The following is a 24119-nucleotide window of genomic DNA, read 5'->3' on the forward strand; positions in this document are numbered from 1 at the left end:
AGATGGATTCACACAGTTATTCAGCTAGGAGACCGGGATCCGTCCTCCCGCCCCCCTGGGCCTCACTGTTCAAGGCGATGCGGCCGCCACTCTCCCCAGCGCCGGAGTCGCGCACCGCCTGGGGCTTGACCGCAGCCGGGATTCCTCGCCGCCTGCTGCTCCGGGTGCGACCGCAAACAGCACTGCCCTCTTTAACTCTTACCTGCCCAAATGGCACCGCTGGTTTATAACTTCATATGTTGGACTTCCGTGTAGTTTTATTTTCTGGAATTTCTAGTTATCCTTTGTTTTGAAGTAGTTGTATTCCTCTCTAGTTGTAGAGGGAGACCTAGCGTGTCCGTCTAAGCCTCCATCTTGGCCGGAAGTCTCAATTATATTTTTATATATCATAAGCAGTTAGAAAAATGTAAGGAAGTAAAAGATACACAATACAATAGCTTCAGAAAAAACAAGATATATAGGAATAAGTCTAACAAAAGACATGTAAAAAGTTTATGGAGAAGAGGATGAGGGGGTGGGTGGAGGTGGAAGAGGGTATAAGGGGGTAAATGGTAAATGGAAAAAATACAATAAAAATTAACTAAAAATAGTTTATGGAGAATAATTATAAAACTTTAAAGACGCTAAAAATGACTTAAATGTATGGATAGGAAGACCCAATATAATAAAGATGTTATTACATCCCAAATTGACTTATAGATTTAATACAGGCAATCAAAATCCAAGTGGCACTATTAGAGACATTCAATAAGTTGACTTAAAAATGTCTATGATTGAAAGAAGGTGAAGGGATCAGTCAAATAACATATATGAAGAACCTTTGGACATGAACAATGGTGAGGGGACTGATTATGAAAGTGGGGGCAAGCTGGGTGGAGGGGGGCAAAGGGAAAACATGGGACAATGGTAATAGCATAAACAACAAAAATAAAATTAGAATAAAAATTTCTATGAAAAAGCCATTTCCCAGGTCTCTTTGCCTCTAAATGTTGCCACATGAATGAGTTCTGGACAATGGAATGTGGACTGAAATACAGTAGTGTACACCAGTGCTTCTAAAACTATATGTGGTAATGTACCATTTATTTCTAATTTATCATGGGTCAATACTGTGTAAACTAAAAAAAAAAAGGTCAGAAAAATTGAAATTTAAAAATTCACACCAATACCCTGGCCAGGTAGCTCAATTGGTTAGAGCATCGTCCAAATATGTTGAGGTTGTGGGTTGGATCCCCAGTAAGGACACATATAAGAAGCAACCAATGAATGCATAAATAAGTGGAACATCAAGTTGATGTTCCTCTCTCTCTTTCCTTTCCTTTCTCTCTAAAATTAATAAAAAATATAAAAAAAATTCACACCAAATACAAGCACATTTTTTATTATTAGATTCAACAAACATAAATTTACTTTGTCAAATTGCTATTAAAACTTTACAAACACTTAATCTCAATTTCTGTGCTACTGAGTGACGGAGAGGTAGTAAACAGTTTGCAGACCAGCAGAGGTCAGCAGACCGTCCTTTGAGTGTACACCATTTCCAGACATGGACCATAAAATTCTCTCATGCAGTCTTTCACATTCTCTTTTCTCCCGTGTCTACAGGGTATAATCAGGGTGGCCTGGAAAGCCAAGGGCTGTAGATTGTAAGTCTTCATTTGTCTGGGTCTCCAGGTGACTTTTTTGGGCAGAACCCTTCCCACCCCATCTTTCCATTAAGTGAACTTAATGTGAAAGAAAAATAAAATTCATTTGTGTTAAGCCACTGAGCAGTCAAGATTTATTAGTTATACTATTTGTATTAGCTTAACTAATGATGTAATTGAGGGAAAATATTTAAGGCCCTAATATACAAAATCCTTATCAGAAAAGTTAAAAATTGACTACATTATAAATAAGATTTTCTGTACATTAAAAATCACCATAAACATAGCAAATAAAAACAAGTTATAAACTGGGAAAAGATATTTGCAATACATAAAAGAAACATCTGTTTAGTTTTTAGAATTCATAAGGTAATTTTACAAATCAATATGAAAAAGGCAAACAACCCAATTGAATAATGAACAAAATATATAAACACATATTTCACAGTAGAGGAAATATGAAAAATAGAATTTGAGAAGATGTACAACCATATTAATAATCAGAGAAATGCATATTAAGACCACAATTAGATACCAAGGTTCTGAAATGATATATCTGAGTCGGGAACTTTTATTCACTGATAGTGAAATGTAAATCATTTCAACTACTTTAGAAAAACAATTTAACATTATCTTTTAAAGTTTTACATTTGCACCTATTATCATCCAGCAATTCCATTCATAGACTGCTTTTACACATAAGTAGAATTGCCAGGTTTAGCAAACAAAAATAAAGGATGGCCAGTTAAATTGTATTTAAGATAAATAATTTAAAAATTCGATCAGAAATTCACATTTTATTAGGCTTATATGCTTTTTCTGGTTGGAATCCTACAAATAAGAGGGAGCATGTATGAAAGCGTTCATACCATTGTTTATAATAGCAAAAGCTGGAAACCACCTACATTTGCATTGAGGAAATAATAAACTGTATATGCACGCAATGAAATATTAGGCAGTGAAAATGAATAAACTATAGATATGAGTAATAACATGAATGAATCTTAGAAATATTATTAAATTTAATAAGCAATTCAAAGTATATGTTTTATACATTGCAATACCATTTTCATAAAATTCAAAACCATCCACAACTAAATAATGTATTATTTAGGTAGCCATGCACATGTGATAAAGTACATACAAGATGAGGAACAAAATAAGGTCGTTGTTATTAAGATAGGGGAAGAGGCAGGGGAATAGTTTCAAGGAGGAATTCACAGATTAATGTGGCAATGTTAGTTTCCACAGAGGCAGAACGCGCACAGTGATGTTCCTATTTCTGCCATGCTTTTTATCGCACACGTTAGGTTAAGTTATTCTGTATACCTAAACTATTACATAAAATTAAAAAAAAATTGATCAATGATCAGGGAAGTTGAGTTGAATCTCCGTTTAGACAGGAAGCCCCATGCTTTTTTATTATATTAGGATACATCTCCTAAAGAATAAAACTTGAATATTCTATCAGAGAAATGGTAAAAAGTACAAGATACTACTCCATATCTAGTTCCAGGCATAAGCTAAGAGATAGAGTGTGTAAGAGAAAACCAAATAATAAATACACATAAGGTAAATACTTTCTGCTAAGCACTGTGCTAAGACTGTAGAATAGGGGTGGGTGGCAGTGGGGAGATGTTTGAAAAACAGCTCAAGCGAGGTTGCAGGAAGCATTTATCTCAGTCTGTTGAGTTCTTGCTTCCAGGTGTATCCTGTTTCCCTCAAATACATTTTTATAAACATTTTTAAAAGTTTGCAGAAAATGGCTGGATCTCTAACAAGAGAGTAAGCTCCCTATTATAGAATATAAGAGAATAAGTCCAGTCCATTTTCTAGTAAATCCTCTTTATATCCTCCTTCCACCAGGGGGCGGATTGAGGGTCTGAACTGTTCTTCCTTTGCTATAAAAGATGACTTCTGTCTCTTCCACTTGAAAGAAGAGTGACAATAAGGGTAAAGTCGATTTTTATAAGCTAGCCTAACGTAGATCTAAATTCCTTCTTCGGATCACAGGACACTTGAGATACAAACCTTTTCAAAGAAATTAAAACGGTTAATCAGTCCTTCGACTAAGAGTTGAAACGTACACGGCCACCGACCCGCAGTAACCACTGCAACCGCTACAGCGGGTCAGGCAGGAGGTGGAGTTAAAAGGGCCGGATACTACGTCACGGAGCGCGTATGCGTCACGCCGTAGGAGGCGGGGCGTCTGTTCTAGGTTTCCTGGGTGACCGCCGGGGCCTGATAGCTCGTGGTGCGTACATGCTTTGCAGGCATGGGGACCCCTCCAGGCTTGCAGGCCGACTGCGAGGCGCTGCTCAGCCGCTTCCAAGAGATGGACAGCGTGCGCTTTGAGGACTTCACGGCGCTCTGGAGGAGCATGAAGTTCGGCACCATCTTCTGGTGGGTGTTTCTCGTCCTCTACCCGCCTCTCTGCCCGCGTCTGCTCAGGTTTGGAGTAGGTAGTTGCATACCGTCCCCCACCCCCATCCCATCGCCGCAATTGTGAAGGGCTTACAAAAATGGCAGCCTCTGAAGGCTACCTCCATCTCTCCTGGGCCTTCTTCTTTGCTCAGGCTACGTACGCCCTTTCCCTGGGCGATTTCATTGGCTTCGGTTGCATCCTTTTGAGGCCTCTTCCCGAATATGTATTTTTGCCTGGTCGCCCTTTCAAACTCTCCTTTCCGTCTGCACTGCCCCAGCCTGATCTGGGTCACCGTTGTTTGCCCTCCTCCAGTCTTGTTCTCCTAGAACCCCGTGTTTGAAAACAAAAGAAACACTTAAGCAAAGACATTTTACCTGTAACAACAAGAGTTCACTTTCAAAAGTGCAAATTTGATCATGTCAACCCCTTGCTTACCACCCTTCAAACGGTTTCCATAGCCTTTGGGATACAGCTCAAATTTCCTAACATGTTTGGCTAGACCGGCTGTGATTGGCCTCTGCCCATCTCTGCAGCTTCATTTACCAATCTCAGCACTCACTCCTTGCTCCTGCCGTCTACAGGCGTTGGCTTAGCCTGGAGCTTCCCCCCAGCTCCCTTTGCCTGGCCACTTTATTCTTCACTCAAGTTCTAATGTCAATTCCTCAGGGAAGCCTTCTTTTGCCCTTCTAGACTAAGTGAGAGGTACTGCTCTTTTTTCCCTATACATTATGCTTATTTTGACTCTCAACTTACCACATTTTATTATGTGTAGTTCAAAAGACAGTATTAGTGTTTAAGAGCACAAATTATAGAGCCCAACTGCCTGAATTTGAATCTGAGCCCACTAACTGTGACTTTTGGTAAGTTACTTGCCTGAGCTTCCTTATCTGTAAAAGAGGGATAATGGTAATACGTACCTCAGTAGTTCCGAGGATTAAATGAAGGAATTAATATGTTAAGTGCACTCTTAAGTGCTCAGTAAATGTTTATTATTGCTGTCATTTTAAAAACTTCCCGCCATTAGAGCTCTGTGAGGACAGCCAGTGGATGAATCTGGTATTCATTAGCATAATACATATAATATTGAAAAGGCTCAATAATTGACTGAATGAATGAGTTCTTGTGATTAAAACTTTGTTTTGCTGAATAAGATGTAAAAGTTATGTTTTTTTCTCTCTGTTGATGTAAAATACCTATGTAGTTTGTACATTGCAGGGGATGGAGGATGGAGAGCTGTTTGTTGTATAATTAATGACAGGAGAGAAATTTAATTTTTTAAATGGTTGTTAAATGTAATGCATTTATAGCTTAATGTGTTTAATCTATAGAACAACTCTGAAAAGCAGGTATAATAGATGTTTTATAGATGAGGAAATTGAGGCTTACGAGATTTAAGTTAATTTCTCCCTGATCATGCAGCCAGAGGGTGGTAGAGCAGATATTGAAACCAATGTTTGTCTGTTTCTAAAACCCATGATTTTTCACTGTAACCCTCTTGGGAAAAGTGGTAGTTCAGGACCATTTTGCTGGGGTTACCTCAATTTTTAGCTAATGACGAAAAACTAAAAGGAGGAAAAAAGTAGAGCCACTTGAAGAATGGAAAATTTTCTTTAGAAGTTGCTTTGGTTACCTATACTTACAGTAGGTATTTTTATTTGGGGAGAGCAGGCCTTGGGAATATCGAGGAGTCTGCTTTCCTGTCCTGCTCCTTCTGTACTTTGGTGAGCTTTGCCATGAAGGATTGGAAGGAGTGAGTGGATTACATTGTATTGTAGTCTAACTTTTTTATCTAGGTGTCCCAAGGACAAAGGAGCGTTAGTGTGAATCACTGAGAGTATTGAGTAAAATATCCATTATATATTACAATACATGTAGCTTCTGTATTTTATTCTGTAACATAACAATGGTTATTTTAATACATTAAATGTTTTAAATTCTTAACTGGGAATAATTTGTAACCCATTCCGTTTTGCTCCCCAATTCAGCAAGTCAAGTTGATGCTTTATGTAGATGCATCCTGTTTACCTAGTGTATGCCTGCCTGTGCCTCACTGCAAGAAACACAACCGAAGATTTGGTCTCCGTGCTTGAATCAGGAAGGGATCAGATGTAGAACGTCCATTTAATTTCTAGCAGCTGTTAGAATATACCTCTTCTAATTTTTGTTCATTACTTATTTAAAGTCATAACATATTTTCTCTTTGTTTTCTAGTGGTAGAATGAGAAATTTAGAAAAGAACACGTTTACAAAAGAAGCTTTAGCTTTGGCTTGGCGATATTTTTTACCTCCATACACCTTCCAGATCAGAGTTGGTGCTTTGTATCTGCTATATGGATTATATAACACCCAGTTGTGTCAACTAAAACAAAAGGTAATTCTTGCTGACTTGTTTACCCCCATTAGAAACACAAAATGGGTACAATATTTTTTTAAATATGCTTTATTGATTATGCTGTTACAGTTGTCCCAATTTCTTTTCTCTTTGTTCCCCTCCACCCAGTGACCACCCCCACTCCCTCCAGTGGTCCCTCCCCCTTAGTCCATGCCCATTGGTTGTGCATATAGTTTTTCTCAACATCTTCCTGTCTGCTCCACTCCCTCCTACTATGCTTCTTAATTCCTGTACCATCTCCTTCCATTTCCCCGCTTCCGCCTCCCCACTGACCTCCTCCCAGTACGTTCCCCATACCTATAATTCTTTTCCCACTCTCGTTGCCTACTTAGTTTGCCTTTTTTTTTATTTCCTAGCTTCTGTTCTTGGTTGTTGTGATACAGTTTTCATTTTAATGTTCATAGTTTTGATTCTTTTTCTCCTAAACAAGTTCCTTTAATATTTCATTTAACAGTGGTTTGGATCTGATGAATTCTTTTAGTTTTACTTTGTCCTCGAAGCACTTTCTCTGCCCTTCTATTCTGAATGACAGTTTCGTTGGATAGAGTAGTTTTGGTTGTAGGTTTTTGCTTTTCATTACTTTGAATATTTTTTGCCAGTCCCTTCTTGCCTGCAGAGTCTCCTTGAGAAATCAGCCAATAGTCTAATTGGGATCCCTTTGTATATAATTCTCTTCTTCTCTCTTGCTGCTTTTAAGATTCTCTCTATCCTTAATTTTTGACATTTTGATTATAACGTGTCTTGGTGTGATTCTCCCTGGGTCCAGTTGTTTTGGAACTCTCTGTGCTTCCTGGACCTGTAAATCTATTTCCTTCTCCAAGTTAGGGAAGTTCTGCTTCTTTATTTTTTCACATAATTTTTCAATTTCTAGTTCTTCTTCACCTTCTGGCAACCCTATGATTCAGATGTTGGCCTGCTTATAGCTGTCCCATAGGTTTCTGAGCCTCTCCTCATTTTCCTCACTTTTTGTTTCCTCTTTCTGCACTGGTTGACTGTTTGTTCCTTCCCGATGTTCTGATTTATTGATTTGATCTCTGGTTTTCTTTTTCTCACCACTAGTTTTGTATGTGTTTTCATTCATTTGAGCAGGACTAGCCTTCATTCCTTCCCCATCTTGTTTAAGATCTGCTGTTAGGTCTGTAAGCATTTGTATAACCAAAGCTTCGAACTGAGCCTCAGAAAGATTCCTATCTGTTACTTCATTAGGTTAGATATTTGCTGTCTGGTCAGTTGTGTGATTGGGATCTCTGTCATGAACTGTGCCATCCTGACAGTTTTGTGTTTACCTTTGCTTCCTGGGCGGGGCTATCACATCTCCTATGCTATAGGGGTTGGAGCCCCGTGCACTTGTCACTACCAGGAGACCCTTCTCACCACACTGTGGCGTTTTATGTGGAGGCGGGGGTCCAAGATGGATTCTTGCCATACTGTCTCCCCTGAGAGGCCGGAAGCCTCATCCGTCCCCATGCCCTCTGGCCCTCACAGTCCGAGGCAGTGGGGGTCTGCCTTCCCCAGCATTGCGAGCTGACGGGTCTGGTCTGCAGCCAGGTATGCTCCCCAGGCACTTCTCACCTCCCCTTAAATACGGGTGTCTATGCTTACCGCCATCCTGCCGCCACCAGCACAGCTTGAACTCTCCGCCCCGGCTTCGCCCCTCCTACCCGACCGGACGAACACCACTTCTTTATAACTTCATATGTTGAACTTCCACGTAGCTTTATTTTCTGGAACTTCTGGTTATTTCTGGTTTTGTGGTAGTTGTATTCCTTCTTAGTTATGGAGGGAAATTAAGCATGTCAGTGTAGGCCTCCATCTTGACCGGAAGTCTCGGGTACAGTATTTTTACAGCAAGCTGATTTATGTAGCAATGCCAGTGTTTCAAAATTATAAAACATTCGTGAAGAAGATTTACATATGGTAACAGTTTTTTTACTTCTCTTGTTCGCAGATTAGAGTTGCCTTGAAGGATTGGGATGAAGTTTTAAAATTTCAGCAAGACTTGATAAATGCACAACATTATGATGCAGCCTATGTTTTTAGGAAGCTTCGACTAGACAAAGCATTTCACTTTACAGCAATGCCCAAATTGGTATGTTACCTAAAATAGATTGTTTCTTCAAAACGTGAAATTTACTTCATTGTCCATAAAGTATCTTTGTCTCCATAATGTGGAAAGAATATTATATAGTTTCTAATACTTGTAGAAAGGCTTCTTAAAAAAGGAGAAAATACCTTCTGGTTACTTTTTGTTGCAAACAAAGTTCAGTCTGTGCTTTTATGCCCTGTGTTTCCAGTTGCTATCTGTTGAGCAGATTGTTAGGAGAGGACATTACATTCAGCACCTGCATTCGTTCAGTTTTTAAATTCAAACATCAGAGAGGGCACTACTGAAAGAGGACCAAGGAACTGTAATGGCAGTTGGTGAAAGGTTGAAGCTTCCACTAATGAAACATGATATTTCTTTGATCTTATGACAGCTGAGACACTAGATTAGAAGAGCACTAGGCTCTAGTCTTGTTCTGCCATCAGCTGTCAAATATGGAACTTCTCTGAATCTCATCTCAATTTGTAAGCATGTGGGTTATGTTAAGGGTTATTTTGAAAGTCTCATAGTCTTTGAAAAATAGCTTATTTAATATATACTCAGTGGTGTTGTTTCATCCATGTTTACTGATAGACAATTTTGGTACTGTCATACTTATTTCTGTACTTAAAAAAATATACTTTAAAAGACATTCATTTTCATACAGCTGTCATGTAGAATGAAGAGGAAAATTCAAAGAGCTAAAGTTACAGAAGAATTTAAGGACCCAAGTGACCGTGTAACGAAACTTATCACTTCTGATGTATTAGAGGTAAATGTGCATTTATTCTTTTGAAATTAAAAAGAATGTTTTATTATTAACTATATATTGAGGTTATACCATTTTCTACTGGATACTGAAAAGTTTTTAATTATTTAACCAATAATAGAATGCATGTTATTTTCTCTAAAGTATCAGAAATAATACATCCTTAATATATCCAAATTTATAAAATAAATCTTGAAACACAGTCAGAAACAAAGATGTGGAAGACTGTTCCATGTGTCTTTGGGACCTGTCAACTGTGGCAGTCTCCCGTCGTAGCCATGGAAGAGCATATTCTTGTTTATTGGCAAAGCTGTCACCATTTAATTGGTATCAGATTCTGACTTGCACAAGTAACATTCTTCACTTTTAAAAACCTGGAGGGTGCTGGGTTATTGCACAAAGATCTAACTATTTTCCAGATGTTTCTGTGAAGTTGAGCTTATTGTTCTGATGGGTGATGGAAAGCATATGAGGGATTGAGAAATTCCGTGACATGGGTGAAGTCTCATTCAGCTTCCTGCAGTGCACAGTACAAACATGATTTCAAATCTCAATAGCTCCAGGAGAGGGTAAGGGAGGGAGAAAGAGAGGGAGAGAAATACTAACAGGTTGCCTCTTGCAAGCACCACAACTAGGAATTGAACCTGCAGCCCAGGCATGGAACCTACAACTCAGGCATGTACCCTGACTGAGAACTGAACCAGTGACCTTTTGCTTTGTGGGATGATACACAACCAACTGCGCCACATTGGTCGGGGCTGAATGTTATTTTCTTAAGTAGAGAATAAGCAAGTGCTTCCTTGTTGTAATTTATAATATGCTTGATTCATCTGGAAAAAATTATATATAGAAGACTGGACTTGGATTCAGGATATTTAGATTGATATACTGGAACCATCATTTGTATTTGATTTTTTAAAAGTAGATCATAAAACAAGGATTTAAAGTGACTTTAATTGTATTTTTTAACAATATATTTATTAAGTTTCTTTTTACAATGCTTATTTAAAGACTCACGGCAAACTAGGAAGATTTAAGAGACAGAGCTGGGATGATGAACAAAGGCCTATTCTTTATTTTATTTTATGTTTATTGATCTTTAGAGAGGGAGGAAGGGAGAAAGAGAGAGAAACTTTGATGTGAGAGAGAAACATTGATCGGTTGCCTCCTGTTCATGCCCCGACTGGGGATCAAATCTACAACCTAGATATGTGCCCTGACTGGGAATCAAACCTGTAACCTTTTGGTGTTTGGGATTGTGCTCCAACCAACTGAGCCCCGGAAGGGCACAAAATCCTATGCTTTTAGGGTCATTGGAGAGGAGGGTCAGAAAGGCCAAGCTATGAAATACCTATTCCTAGGAGCTTCTAGGAATGGAGTAGTCTTGTGTCAAGTCATCCTTTCTTTATCTTGATCTTTGACTTGCCACAGATCTCCTTTGAGAGCCTTTTCTCTCAATACATCTCTTGATTCTGTTTGTCCTGTATTTGTATAGACTTTGACCCATACTCATTGATAATCCTTAAGTTTAGTACTTTTCTACTTTCCTTCTACTGCTTGCACATGCTTTTGTCTCCATGTGAGCAGATCTTGAATTCTGGTCATTTTTCTGCCAATCATTAGTTCTAGTTTTGTGGTTAATGAGGCATAATAAAATGAAGAGAATAAGATACTGAATCAAAACATCTGATTTTTAATTCCAACTCTGCTACTTAAATATGACCTTCAGCTAATTATTTCATTTCTAAGTCTGGTTTTTTCATATATACAGTTATAATAATGGCAATTATGTGGTGAGTTTTCAATATGTGCCAGGAACTATGTTATATGTTTTATGTATGTTTTCTCACTAATCATCATAGTAATCTTGCAGAGGAAGTGGTATTTTCCTAATTTTAAACACAAGGAAACTGAGGCTCAGCGAAGTTAAGTAATTTGCAGAAACTAAGGTGCAGACACTGGATTTAAACATCCAAGTCTGTAAGACTCCAAAGTCCAGGCACTTTCTTTTATTTCTTAGCGCTTTAATTTTGTATAATGCTTTACATTAGGCAGAACACTCACTTGTGTAAGTGCACTTAATAGTTTTACAGGGGGTTAGGTGGCATTACTTAATTTTGTACCCATCTGGAACATGACTCTCAGATTGAGGGGTTTGTTCAAGATCACAGTCTAGCAAGGGACAGAAATCAGGCCCAAACCAGGCCCCAAGTGCCCTTTCCCCTGTAATGTCGCGCATATAGTAAAACAAAGGGAGCACGCCACATTGTGAACTATAAAAAGTCAGGGGCTCCACATTCTGGACGCTGTTTCCCTTTGAAGATTCTGCACATAGGAGCACTCATCACTACTGAGCAGTTTCTGATTCCTTGAACGAAGTCTGTTAATTCCACCAAAATCTACTAGAAGTGAGTTGAGTAGCCTAACTTAGGGATGATGCAGACCTAGTGACCATCTATGAAGAAAGTGTCGATAGCTCCCTGCTGATCTTCGAGCCAAGTCCCAATACTGATTTTATTTGATTTCTTAAGTCTGCCTGCCATGTGCTGTCTTTCTCCTTACCCCGTACATCTGCCCATTTGGTTAGTTTCCGGGGGAGGAAGGTCTGATTAATAAACAGTGCCTCAAATGGTGTCATAAATCCCCTCTATTTCTTTTAATCCTACGTTTTAACACTGAAGTAATGATACAGCTTATGGGTGCAGGCGCATAGGCTTTGTAACTTGTAAAAGTTGTCAGCATATCTCTGGAGGATTAAGTGTAGTCATTATACAGGAACTTACAGCAAAGCGTAAAGAACTGTGTAAATATACAATATAAAATAAAAATGTGATCTTATTATCCGTAGTGATACTTAATAATATTTTATACTATAAATAATTTTCGTTATATCCAGGAATGTAATCCTTTATTAACTACTCTTTTCCCAAATAGCATATAATACTTAATGTTTGTTAAATTGAATTGAATGAATACATACCTCTGAAAGCAGCTTATGCTTTATTAGTAAAGCTGTACTATTTTGTTTACATGGTTATATTATTTCCTATATAGTATATAGCATGTTACCCTTATCAATGGTCACTTTGGAATGTCATTTTATTTTGTGTTGGTTTTGCCTAGAAGTTTCTTATATAAAACTGAAATAAAAGACTTATCTTTATGCCTTTAGGAAATGCTGAATGTTCACGATCATTATCAGAACATGAAACATGTAATTTCAGCTGATAAGACCAATCCAGACAAAGCCCTCAGCTTAATAAAGGATGACTTTTTTGATAATATTAAGGACATAGTTTTGGAGCATCAGCAGTGGCTCAAAGATAGGAAGGTATGTGACTGCTTGTTTGATACCTCACCTTTGCATTTGTACTTACACAGGACTGCACATGGGTGATAATGTTGAGAGGCAGCCTAGCTGAGTGGCTGCGTTCCTGTGGAGCTAAGATTTAGAGGGCTTTACTTTTCTCTGACACCTCTTAGCTATTTGTGATATTATTTAACCTTATAAATAGATTTTATATATATTATATATATAATCAAATAGTATAATTAATGACAATTTTGTAATGTATAACCAAATAATATATATATAATTATAGAGGAATAAATCATTTTGGTATACTACTGATTTATTGCAATCTTTATAATGAGCATTTTCCAAAGGATACACACTGGCAGTCTTTGGGCCACATCCTGCACACAGGTGTGTTTTGTTTGGCACAACGTTGATCCTAACATTGTTTTAAATTTTTGAATTGATTACTAACATTTAAATATTTGTAGACTTCATGTAAAATTCTAGACATCCAGCTTCTCTTGAAAGTCAGAGGTCTGGCAGCACGGGGCCCACTTTGCTGCACAGCTGCAGATAGCCAGGGCTAATAAACTGCCTTAGGAGCGTTACTAAGACCTCTGGAAACCTGAGGGAAAGGAGAATAAACCAATTTTCTTTACCACATAAAGTATATATTTTCCTTCATTAGGAGGATTTAGGCATTCTATTGATGAATTTTAGAACTATTTTGAAACCTAACCATATTAATGTCAGGTAGAGAACCATACTGCAATAACATGAAATGATCTTTTAGTTCTTCAGTAATTAAGTAAATGATTCTCATTGTTCTCAAATTGATTTGTAGTTAATTTGAATTGTTAATCTGTATACGTAAAATTTTTGCTCTTTCAGAATTCATCCTTAAAATCAAAACTTAAAGATGGAGCAGAAAAGAGGGAAGGAAATTCAGAAGAATCAGAGGTCAGAAAAATTCACTGATTGCTTACAGGGCGGTAGTTGGATTAGCTTCTTTTTATTTTATGGGTGGCTGTGATTCTGTATACTAAGCATTATGATGCTTGGTCAGTATCTTAGAAAATTCTGAAACGTGGGTTCTGTGAAGAGCTGGTCTGTTTTTCACTGGATACATTGCATAAGACTACAGCAGGTGTAGATTGGAAGTAGGGTGTTATTAGCAGGGGAAGGGCAGGACGATGCTGGAAGTGCCCTGAGTCCCTGCAGGGGCAGAGGAAGGATTCTGTAGGATGCCTTTGCTCCCTTCCTATCAGCCTTTCAGCTGGTGGGGCTTGAGCTGCTCAGTCCTGCTTCTTGCCTCAGGAGTTTTCATCTAACTTAGCTGGTGAGAGGAGGGCCTGGCCATCTTTGGCCATAGACTGATGAGGAGGAAATGGCTTCATCACCAAGGCTTTTTTCTTATTCTCCTCCGTAAATCCTGATTGAAAATAATCAGTAACTGTGGGGATGCTATCATGGAACCTGCTGTGAGAATGTGGTTTATGTCTTTACTCAATATCTGTCCAATAGATGTTACTTTTTTATACCCTACCTCTGTCTAAAATCTTATTTTTCTGTGAGTATTCATAATTTCACTTAATGTTTACGTGTTCTAACTTTTTCCCCTTCCTGTGTATTTTTACTTCTAGAGATGCGACAGGGCAGAAACATTAGCGAAAATAAAATCAAAGGCCTTTTCAGTTGTTGTTCAGGTAAGTTATTTCTTTAGTAAGGTAATTTAGAAATTGAGTTGTTGTTTTTTTAATTACATTTTTATTTTTCATTTAAAAAACACGTGTACACAGTTTAAAAAGTCTAATAATACTATATAGCTTGTATAACCCAATAATCTCCTGCCCCATCACTTCCTACCCCTGTATTCCTAACCTCGAGGCAAACGTCTTCAACTTTTTCTCTTTTAATTGCTTCTGGTATTTACCTGGAATTTTGATGCCAGTGTTCTTTATTGTCTTCCAGCTTTTGTTTTCCTGTTTGTGGAAGGTTTTAGGATTTTCTGTTTATCCTTGGAGTTCTGAAAATTTATGATGATGCAACTGGGTGTAGGTCTTTTTTCCATCATTGTTGGCGTCCTTTGATTTGATATGATAGCCTTCAGTTTGGAGGAATTTTTTGTATTGTTTCTTTGATAGATTTCTGTGCTGCATTTTTGTTCTTTATCTTTTCTTAAACTTTTATTATTTTTCTTCTCTGTTTTTAATCTCTTTCTATTTTCAGGGAGATTTCTTAAACTTTGTCCTCTGAACATTATATTGAATTTTTTAAATTTTGCTGACATTTTTTCATTACTAATGTTTTTCCTTGTTCTCTGAATCTTTTTCTACTTAAAAATATTCTTTATATATTTTTTCTGGAAGCGTTACCTTATCTCTTTGTGGATGCTACAGTTTTTTTAAGTTTCCTCCTTTTCCTCAGAAGTTCCTATTTTGGTGGCTTTTTCAAATGTTTGAAGATCCTCAGATCATATTTAAGAGTGGTTATGTGAAGCCCTGGCTGGTGTGGCTCAGTGGATTGAGCGCCGGCCTGCAAACCAAAGTGTCGCCAGTTCTATTCCCAGTCAGGGCACATGCCTGGGTTGTGGGCCAGGTCCTTGGTTGGGGGTGTGTGAGAGGCAACCACACATTGTTGTTTCTCTCCCTCTCTTTCTCCCTCCCTTCCCATCTCTCTAAAAATAAATAAGTAAAATCTTAAAAAAAAAAAAAAGAAAAAACCATCCCTGTTTAAAAGAAAAGAAAAAAAAGAGTGGTCATGTGGAGATACAGCTTTTTAATTTCAAATATTTCTTTTTCCTGGATATTGTCATTCCCCGTCTGGGGGAGGAAAGTGGCAGAGAAGCCCAGCTGCCAGTGTTGGGAAGCCTGCTGTGAGAGTCTGCGAGAGCCTCGCCATTCCTCTCGCAGGTTTCACTTACCCTCCCTGTTTTTCAGGGCCAGGTTCTTTCCCCTTCCTCAGCTATGCTGGCCTCCTCAGGCCCACAGCTTCTTTGGTTTAGTCTCCAGAGAGCAGACCTCCTGTTTTCTACAGGAGGAAGTCAGCTGTTTAATTTTGAGGCTGAGAAATGGGACTCTAGTTCCTAAGTAGATTTTCAACATAATCTACCCGTTGTTTGGCCCCATGTCTGATGATTTCAGTTCCTGATCCACTTGGATCAGCTGGCTTTATTGCTGCTTCTCCCGTGCGGGCACTTCAGTGTCAGCTTTCTTCATTCTGTTGTCCGCTGTTATTCACCTCCCCACTTCCAATTTTTTTCTTAACAAATGCTTGTGTTTCTTATTTGTTTTGTGAGTTTGTTCATTTTTGTTCCTTTACTCTCATTTTAGTGGCATTTCAGGAGGGAGCATTGATTAATTTATGTGATTAATCTAATTTTTTCCTAGATTTTTTCCATGAATCTAAGAATGTATTCTGTGCGAAATTTTAGTCATTTTTCTGGTTGTAGAAATAGGCATAAATTAAAAAATGAAAAGTAACTGTAGATTAGTTAAGTGTTATATATTTGTATACCACTGTAAATTGAGTACAAAATATTGTTGAATAAAAGCACTAAGAACAATAAATTAATTCCATATTCTTTGAAACCAGAACTGTTTCCATATTATATAGTGGTCATTGATACCTTAAGACATTATGAAATAATTTTAAAAAATCATTTAATTAAATTATAATCCCCATAAATTGTTATAAGTGTGGTTATTGCATAGTTGTGAATTTATTTTTTATGTTGAGGTACAATTAACATACAACACACGGTCGCTTTTAAACAGTTGTTGATATCTACCTGCGCTGCATGTATGACATTAACTGAAAACTGTTGTGTCAATCAGGACTCTGCTTACACATTGACTGCTGTAACTAAAAAGTCCTGGGCTGTTCCTCCATATCTCACCTTTTATGTTGCCTTCACTGTCTTCAAGTGCTGTTCATGACAGCTCTAGCCTTGCATGTTGCCAGCTTCAGGTTCAATGGAAAGGGAGAATTTCATTTCCTAACAGTTTAACAGAATTCTAAAATTGAGTTTTATCAGTTATGATCAAGATCATTTGCCCACCTCTGAATAAACTATAGGGACCAGTAGGTTGTGAAACTCGTTTTGACTAGGTCAGGGCCATATGGCCAGAGCTGGAGCCAGGCACAAAGTAGTTCCACTTGAAACATATGGCAGTAACTAAGGAAAATAAAGAAGAAAGGGAGCACCAGTAAAACACAATACTTGCCCTTTATGCCTCTATTTCCCTACCATGCAGCTACAACTATGTGCCACCCCAGTTTGAGTAGATTGTGGTGACAGCTGCAGGAACTTTTTCTGTTGTAAAGATAAAATTTTTGAGTGTACACGTGTGACAGGTATTAAGCCAGAATAGTGGTAAAGTTCTTATGATAATGATTTTTGTAAATCTGTCCTCATCTTTGATTTTGTATTTGTGTAATTCATTGTGGTTAATTCAATTTCTAACTCTTAAGGCTTCCAGGTCAAGAAGGCATCGTCAAGTCAGACTTGACTCTTCTGACTCTGATTCTGCATCTGGTCAAGGAGAAATCAAAGCAAGCAGGAAGAAAAGGAACAAAGAAACATTGAAATTAGTAGGAAGGGGTATGTCGTCCAGAAAAAGAGGTAGCTTTTAAAGTCTGAGACTCAGCAAGGGAGAAAGCATCTTATTTTACAATCTTTCCTCACTGATTTTTTGTTATTAAGAAGGATTAAATATCTGTTTGAGAACCATGTGAGATTTAATATTAAAAATAAATGAGTTACCTTAGATTCTTAGAATTTTACTGCAGAAAGGGACCTTAGGAGTCATCAAATGCATCATTTCATAAATTATGAAATTTAGGCCCATATAGATTAATTAGTATAACCTAGAATCACTCTAGAATTTTCCAGATCATACTTTATTAGTAATTTTTGTGTGTGAAACAAACTTATGTGTACAATGAGGTATGATAAGTAATAACATTCTATAAACCATATTTCCCTCTAGATACACTAGTTAAGGTACACTTGCCTTTCTTTTGAAATAGTGTATCTATAAAATTGACTTTGGTATTTGGTTCTTAAAGGAAATGACTGTTATTTTAAAAGTTAAAGTTTAAAAAATTATACAAAAAAGGAGCATTGGAAACATTATTAAATATTGAATGCTTAATATAAAACACAGTCATAGTTGCTACTGGGAATAGCATGGTAGGTAGGTGGGAACAAACTGAAAAAACTGGGTTGGCCAAAAAGTTCATGTGGTTTTTTTCTGTAAAAGACACGTGTTTCATTTTTACTAATAACTATTGATTTGGCTGTTTTGAGTATGTCAGCTAAGTCCCATGTGGTGTAATGTTGATTGTTCTCAATTAATGCCTTGATTTGATCACTATCAACTTCACGTGGTCTACCAGACTGTGCGTGGAGCATTGTCCAGTGAGAAATCTCCAGCACAAAACTCCACAAACCACTTGTGACACATTTGATCAGTCACAGCACCTTCTCAATACACTGCACAAATCTTTCACGTTTCTGTTGCGTTTTTACTTTTCGTGAAATAATAAAGCATAAAATGCTGAAAATGTGTATTTTCTTACATCTTCAATTTAAAATGGCTGCACAAAAATTTACCCATTTTGCTGAGTTTTTAAAAAAATGCATGCCGATATGACAGCTGTCCCAATACAATTTAACCAAATTGTTTCGAATGAAGTTAAAGACAGGTAAGCCTGATAGAGCCATCTTATGGAAAAAAAACAAACGAAGTTTTTGGCCAACCCAATACTTAAAAAAAGACATATTTTCAAGTGCCAATTTCTGTTTACCATTACAGTTTTAGCTTTTAGTTTAAACATCTAATTTTTTGTTGTTGTTGTAGTAATGACATTATTTGTATAACATTTTTCCTCAAAGATTAACATCTGTTTTCATATAAAGTCATTTTTCCATCTGTTTCCAGAAGACATACAGAATATACATAAGGAAGATAAATGTTTGAGTCTGAGTATGCCTGTAATTACAGAAGAGGATGAGGAGAACAAAAGTCGTAGTGAAACAGGTACAGATAAGATTTTGTCAGACTACTGAAGGAAAGCTTGAAGAGTATGATGGTTGGCTCTGCTCTTGTCATGTTTTTATCTTCGGCATATTAGGGAATGTTAGCATTAACCATGCTGTTAATGAAGACACTTAAGAGTAGTGATTGGTAATTATCAATGATAATGAATATAATATAAAGAATAATGCCTGTTGACTTTTTATTTTTTCCATTTGGGCTCTGTATTTATTCAGCAAGCATTTATTCAGTGCCTCTTAGTTTCAAGCACCTTGCTAGGTAGAGGGATATAAAGATATATACTACAAGAATTTAAAAAGCATTTTATTTTAATCACAGTAATTGTAGATCTGAGCACAGTGACTGGTCCAGAGTGGACCTAAGTAAACATTTGTTGAGTAAATCATACCAGTTTGTGCCCCCAGTGACCTTACAGTTTATTGTGGGAGGAAAATGAGCCAGTACATTATGGTAAAGAGAATCAGGGTGCTATAAAAGCATATGGAAGACAAAGAATAGACAATTAAAAGGGAGTATTTCTTCCTTCAGAAATCTGAGTGCTTCTGTGGTTTGCTTATGTCAACATAAAACAGTCCTTTACAATCTGTGGTGAGTTTCAGACTAGTTTCTCTTCTGTCTTGCTTGCTGGCTTTTGTTGTGTGTAAACTGTTAATCACACAGACACCTTTATAGCTAGTTGGCAAGTCCTATTCTCAAATCATCAGCTTGTTACTTTAAAAAATTTGGTATTCATTAATCATAATTACATATGTACATAATTTAACAATTCAAGTAATTTTATAATACTCATTATAAGAAACCAGTCTTTCAACTCTCCCATTTATTACTCCCCAGAGAGAACAACTTTTAACCCTTTACAAATTATTGTGGTATTTACTTCTGTGTCTCTAAGTAACACATTTATATTGCCATTTCTTCATATTTCAATTCTGTGGATTATCTGTTGACTTCCCACTGAGGAAGGTGAGAATTTAATTCTCTTATATTCCTAGCTTCCTTCCCCAAACACCTGAATGCTTCCCAGCCCCGCCTTCCTAATATAATTATTATTTTAGTTGTATTGATATTCAACATTTACAAAACATTATTGTCAATAGGGTCATGAATATGCTATGATTCTTCCATAATCTCTACATGTTATTACTTCTCCTAGAGTGTTAATAACTTTTTTTTTGCCCTATTAATTTATTTTTTCTATGTACTTATCACTGACCCCTACGCCTACCCCTACCCCTATGCCCGCCCCCCCCCACCGCCCCGATTCTTCGTCATTTGTAAATCTCCTCTTGGTATATTCAGACACATTAGGCATTTGGTCAGTTTCATCTGTGAAGACGTCTCTCCCAGGCCTGTGCCCTGCTCTCCCCCGCTGGGCTCTGTCCTGGCCGCTCTGCTCTTCTAGGAGTCTGTTTTTGGTTCCTTACTTTTTTCTTTGTCTTTTTTTATTCCTTTTCCTGTTACTCCCTTTTTGTTTTTCATTGATGGAGAATATTTCTTTTCTTTATATTTTTCATGGTTCTCATGTTTTTGTATCTTCCATAATTTTCCTTGTTCTTAATGACCAGTAACTACTAGGTTTACAACTATTTCTAGGTGGACATCTGTTTAGGTGTTGGTTCTGGCATCTGCTGTGGTAGCCAAAAAAAAATATATGGTACTAATGTTTTGGGTTACATTTTCGGGTTTAATTGAAATCTTAGGCACTTTTATTTCTTTTTGCACTGGCTTAGATACCTTTCAGATCTTGCACTGGGTGCATGCTAATTATAGAGAGGGCATACCCATATGAAACTACTTTTATTATTTCATTATTAAGTAGGACTTAGGATTACTAGAGTCTACATTAGCAAGTTTTCAGTTGCATTATCATTTTGAGGTAAAATCATGTATATGTCAGGTTTAAGATTTCTTGTTGGAGCTGTGCTGTGGTGGCATTCTTATTTAATACCAAACATCTATATAGTTTAAATGTATGCTGTCAATTAAGTGTTATTTTTATAGACCTGATGACTTCTTAATTTTGTGTCTTTAGAGGTCACTACACTCAAGAGGAAAAGAAAATTCAGAAAAAGGAGCCTGGTATAGCGTTCATAATTTTGAGCTTTCTGGTAGAAGAAAAGATTTCTATTTAGCGTACTGAACAGAAGACTTCCATTATTAAAAATACTTCTTCTGGGAAACTGTAGGTTATTTCTTTGAAATGGCAATACTTTAACATAGTTCTAGAATAAAAATGCAAAAACTTAGAGTAACAATTTACTCAAATTTATTTTTAACACTTTCTTGTATGAAATCTGCATAAATGGAGAGAAAATTTTGATTTAGAATGTAATAGAAGCAATCTTGTTATTTGCAAATTTTAAATATTTTCTACAGTTTTTGTGATATACTATATTAGTACAGTTTTGGTAATATATTTAAAACCTTTTTTTCTTGAAATATTAATGTTTATTGCATGTAAATGGCTAATTATTGTACCTACAATCTGTTAATGGATTTATGATGTATATTAACTTTTATGTATTGTATGGTTAAGTGCACTAAAGTTTTTGCCTTATTTGCTTTATTTTTTTAATACATGAAACTTAAATGGTTGGTAATTTATGTGATTGATAGCTTAGGAAGCTCAGTTTTCACTAATGTATTCAATTATATATTTTTCGGTGCTTGTTTTAAAGCTCCCTTTGGCCTAACATTTATATATGTATGTGTTCTTTTTGTATATGTATAGATATATGTGTGCATCTGTCCAAATATATACATATAACATGATTAGTAAATATATAAAGTACAACATTTAAATTCTGATTATTTCTGATAAAATCTTTTAAGAGTGCTAATGTAAATCTCAGGATGTGTCTGGTACAGAATAGTTGGTACTCAGAAAAAAATTCTAGAGCTTCCTGAACGTGCCTCACGATTGATTTCTCATTTGAGACATTTAAATGGAGATGGCTTGAGCCATGTTGTTAATTTAAACATGGAAATTTAGCTGCCAGCAGCAGACCATTTCCATATTGTGGGCTCAGCCTATCTTACAGTTGATTTGGCTCCATGCTGTTTTCCAGCTTTGTATAGTCAGGAATTCTGCAAATGTCACATGGGTGACAATGTGAAATATCTAAAATCTTTTAAAATCAAAATACTAACACTAGCCCAAATAAAACTTTAATTCATTAGAACCTATGTCATCACATTAGCTACTAAACAAACAAAATCATTTGCCATGAATGACTTCAGATGTTTCTGGTAAGATGGGGCAGTTTTCATAAGGTGGATATTGAGCCGAGCTTCTGGGATTGAATATTCTAGGGTTGGGGCACTCGAAGGTACGGATCCATTCTTGCCTTGTATACCAGGTTATTTGCTAGAACTTGTTTGATCATCAAAGTTTACAAACACTGTACAGCTAACACAGCGAGTAGCCCTCTATTTTTTCATAACAGTACTTACAAAATACAAGGTATCATTTCACATATACAATGAAGAAGCTGTACCTCAGGATGCCTTGCCCACATTTCACGAAGTTAATAAGTGGTACATCTGTGGCTACAACAATGGACTGGTCTATAATCTCATTGCCATTTTATATAAGCCAACAGAAACGGAAATCCAGAGAAATACTTTTGACTGTAAACATTAAGCCATTTCCAAATGGTTTAAACAATAAAGGAAGTTTATTTTAAAACCAGTTGAGTCTCAGTTATATACTCAATTATATACTCAGTTATATACTGTAGTACATCAGTTTAGTGATGGCTTCATATATCCGGGTTTGGGGCCTTGGGGAGAGCTTTCTATTGGTGTAGGGAACTGTTCACCAGCCAAGTTCCCAGGCACTAGCCAAAAGCCAGCCTTGCTGGCAAGCCTATCCAAGGATAGCAGTCTCAAGCGCTGCTGTTACCTCTTCAGCACAGGTTGGTTCATTTCATTTATCACTATTTCAAACAATGCTGAGTTGACCTTTGTGTGTATATCTTGGCTCACTTAGGTTAGTGTTTCTGTTGGATAAATCTACACATGAGTTTTCTCATCAAATAGTTTGTATATGTATACAAACATACATAATTTTGATAATTATTGCCAAATTGAATTCCAAAAATACTGCCAGTTTACATTCCTACTATTTGCAAGGGACTGTTCATACCTCTGTTACACTGGTTATCTTTGTAAAATTGTCAGTTGAGTACAGTCTGAATCTTAACAACAGAAAATGTAGAAAGATAACAGTAACAAAATTATACCAAGTAGATATGAGTTGTTACAAGTTTATATCTGTAGTGTTAGCTGATAGCAAGTTTTTCATGATATATTATGAAAATATGGAGTGAATCACTTGATAGGTTTGCTTAACTGTGAAATTGAAACTTATTGAACAGAGTTAAAATAGAAAATATTTGTGTTTAACTGGGTTTTCAGCATTAAAATGTGTTCAAATAGTAGTTACCTGTTAAATTAGGCTATTTCCGTTTTCAGCTTAATTGTAATAAAATGGCTACAGCAACCTATAAATACATGATTTTAATATTAAATAATTACTAAATTAATCTTTTGTAAGGGAAGAGGCATTGTGTCAATTTTCATAAGCTGCGTTTTAAAATCATTCCACTTTCAAAAATATTAATATATGAAAGTATTGTTCAAAGTAGAGAATTGGAATTAAATTAGCGTAATGTCATGCCAGTTTTACTTGGAGCATCTGAAAAGCAAACCACAAATTAAAGAAGTGGAACCATAAAGAAAATGGAGGTTGTGTGGATGCTTATGGGGGGGGAGTATTTCTCACTTTGAAAATAAAGTAATTTATATCTTCAGAAGGTAACTACCCTGAAAATGTGCAGTTCTGTTGTGTGTTGTCTTTGTTTTCTTTCCTGGTGCTGTTACGGGTTTATGTTGTGTAAGCACACCTAAGCTCCCATCTGGGTTTATAACCTCTTTTCTCTTAATGTTTCAGGGGTTTCCTCACTGGGAGTGGATACATTCAGTGTGGGGAAACCCTCCCAATCTCTAACACCCAATTAAAGTGCTTCTTCCCAGAAACAAATGGTTGTACCACCTGCAAGGTATTTTCTACTGCCAAAGGAGATAATGAACAACTTTTAGGCAAAGACTTTGTCTTATACAGGGATTTCTAGAACAGTGATATAATAGGGAAATGCATTCAAATTTTATTTACTTACATGGTTTGAATACTTGTAATTTTCTTACCTAGATACTAGAAAGTCAAAAATTTGTATCCAAGTTCTTGGCCACTGGTTCACTGTGTATCCTTAAAACATTAATTTCTTTCTTTTTTTTATTGTTCTATTACAGTTGTCCCAATTTGCCCTGGTTACTCTCCCCTGCCGCCCCGCCCCTGGTAATTTCTTTTTATTAAATCCTTTCCTCAGCTGTAAATTCAAGATAATATAGAACTATATTACTGACTTGTCAAAAATATTAAC

General features: G+C 36.7%; 1 protein-coding gene and 1 non-coding gene across 2 annotated transcripts; both read left to right on the top strand.

The window, feature by feature from the left end:
* Positions 1–3896: 3896 nt before the first annotated feature.
* On the top strand, positions 3897–21137 carry SNAPC1 (small nuclear RNA activating complex polypeptide 1). The gene is made up of 10 exons (XM_090272069.1): positions 3897–4049; positions 6283–6442; positions 8412–8552; positions 9214–9318; positions 12488–12646; positions 13505–13573; positions 14257–14319; positions 17087–17237; positions 18559–18657; positions 20708–21137. Exons 1-10 carry the CDS (start codon positions 3922–3924, stop codon positions 20758–20760), a joined length of 1128 nt encoding a protein of 375 aa, XP_090128195.1. The 5' UTR covers positions 3897–3921; the 3' UTR covers positions 20761–21137.
* On the top strand, positions 9544–9674 carry LOC150016882 (small nucleolar RNA SNORA24). Its single transcript, XR_016510334.1, has one exon. It is a non-coding gene; the product is annotated as a small nucleolar RNA SNORA24 (small nucleolar RNA).
* Positions 21138–24119: the final 2982 nt, after the last annotated feature.

This window comes from Furipterus horrens, unplaced genomic scaffold (genome assembly GCF_987537825.1).
Source record: "Furipterus horrens unplaced genomic scaffold, mFurHor1.1.pri manual_scaffold_3, whole genome shotgun sequence".
Classification (NCBI taxonomy): domain Eukaryota; kingdom Metazoa; phylum Chordata; class Mammalia; order Chiroptera; family Furipteridae; genus Furipterus; species Furipterus horrens.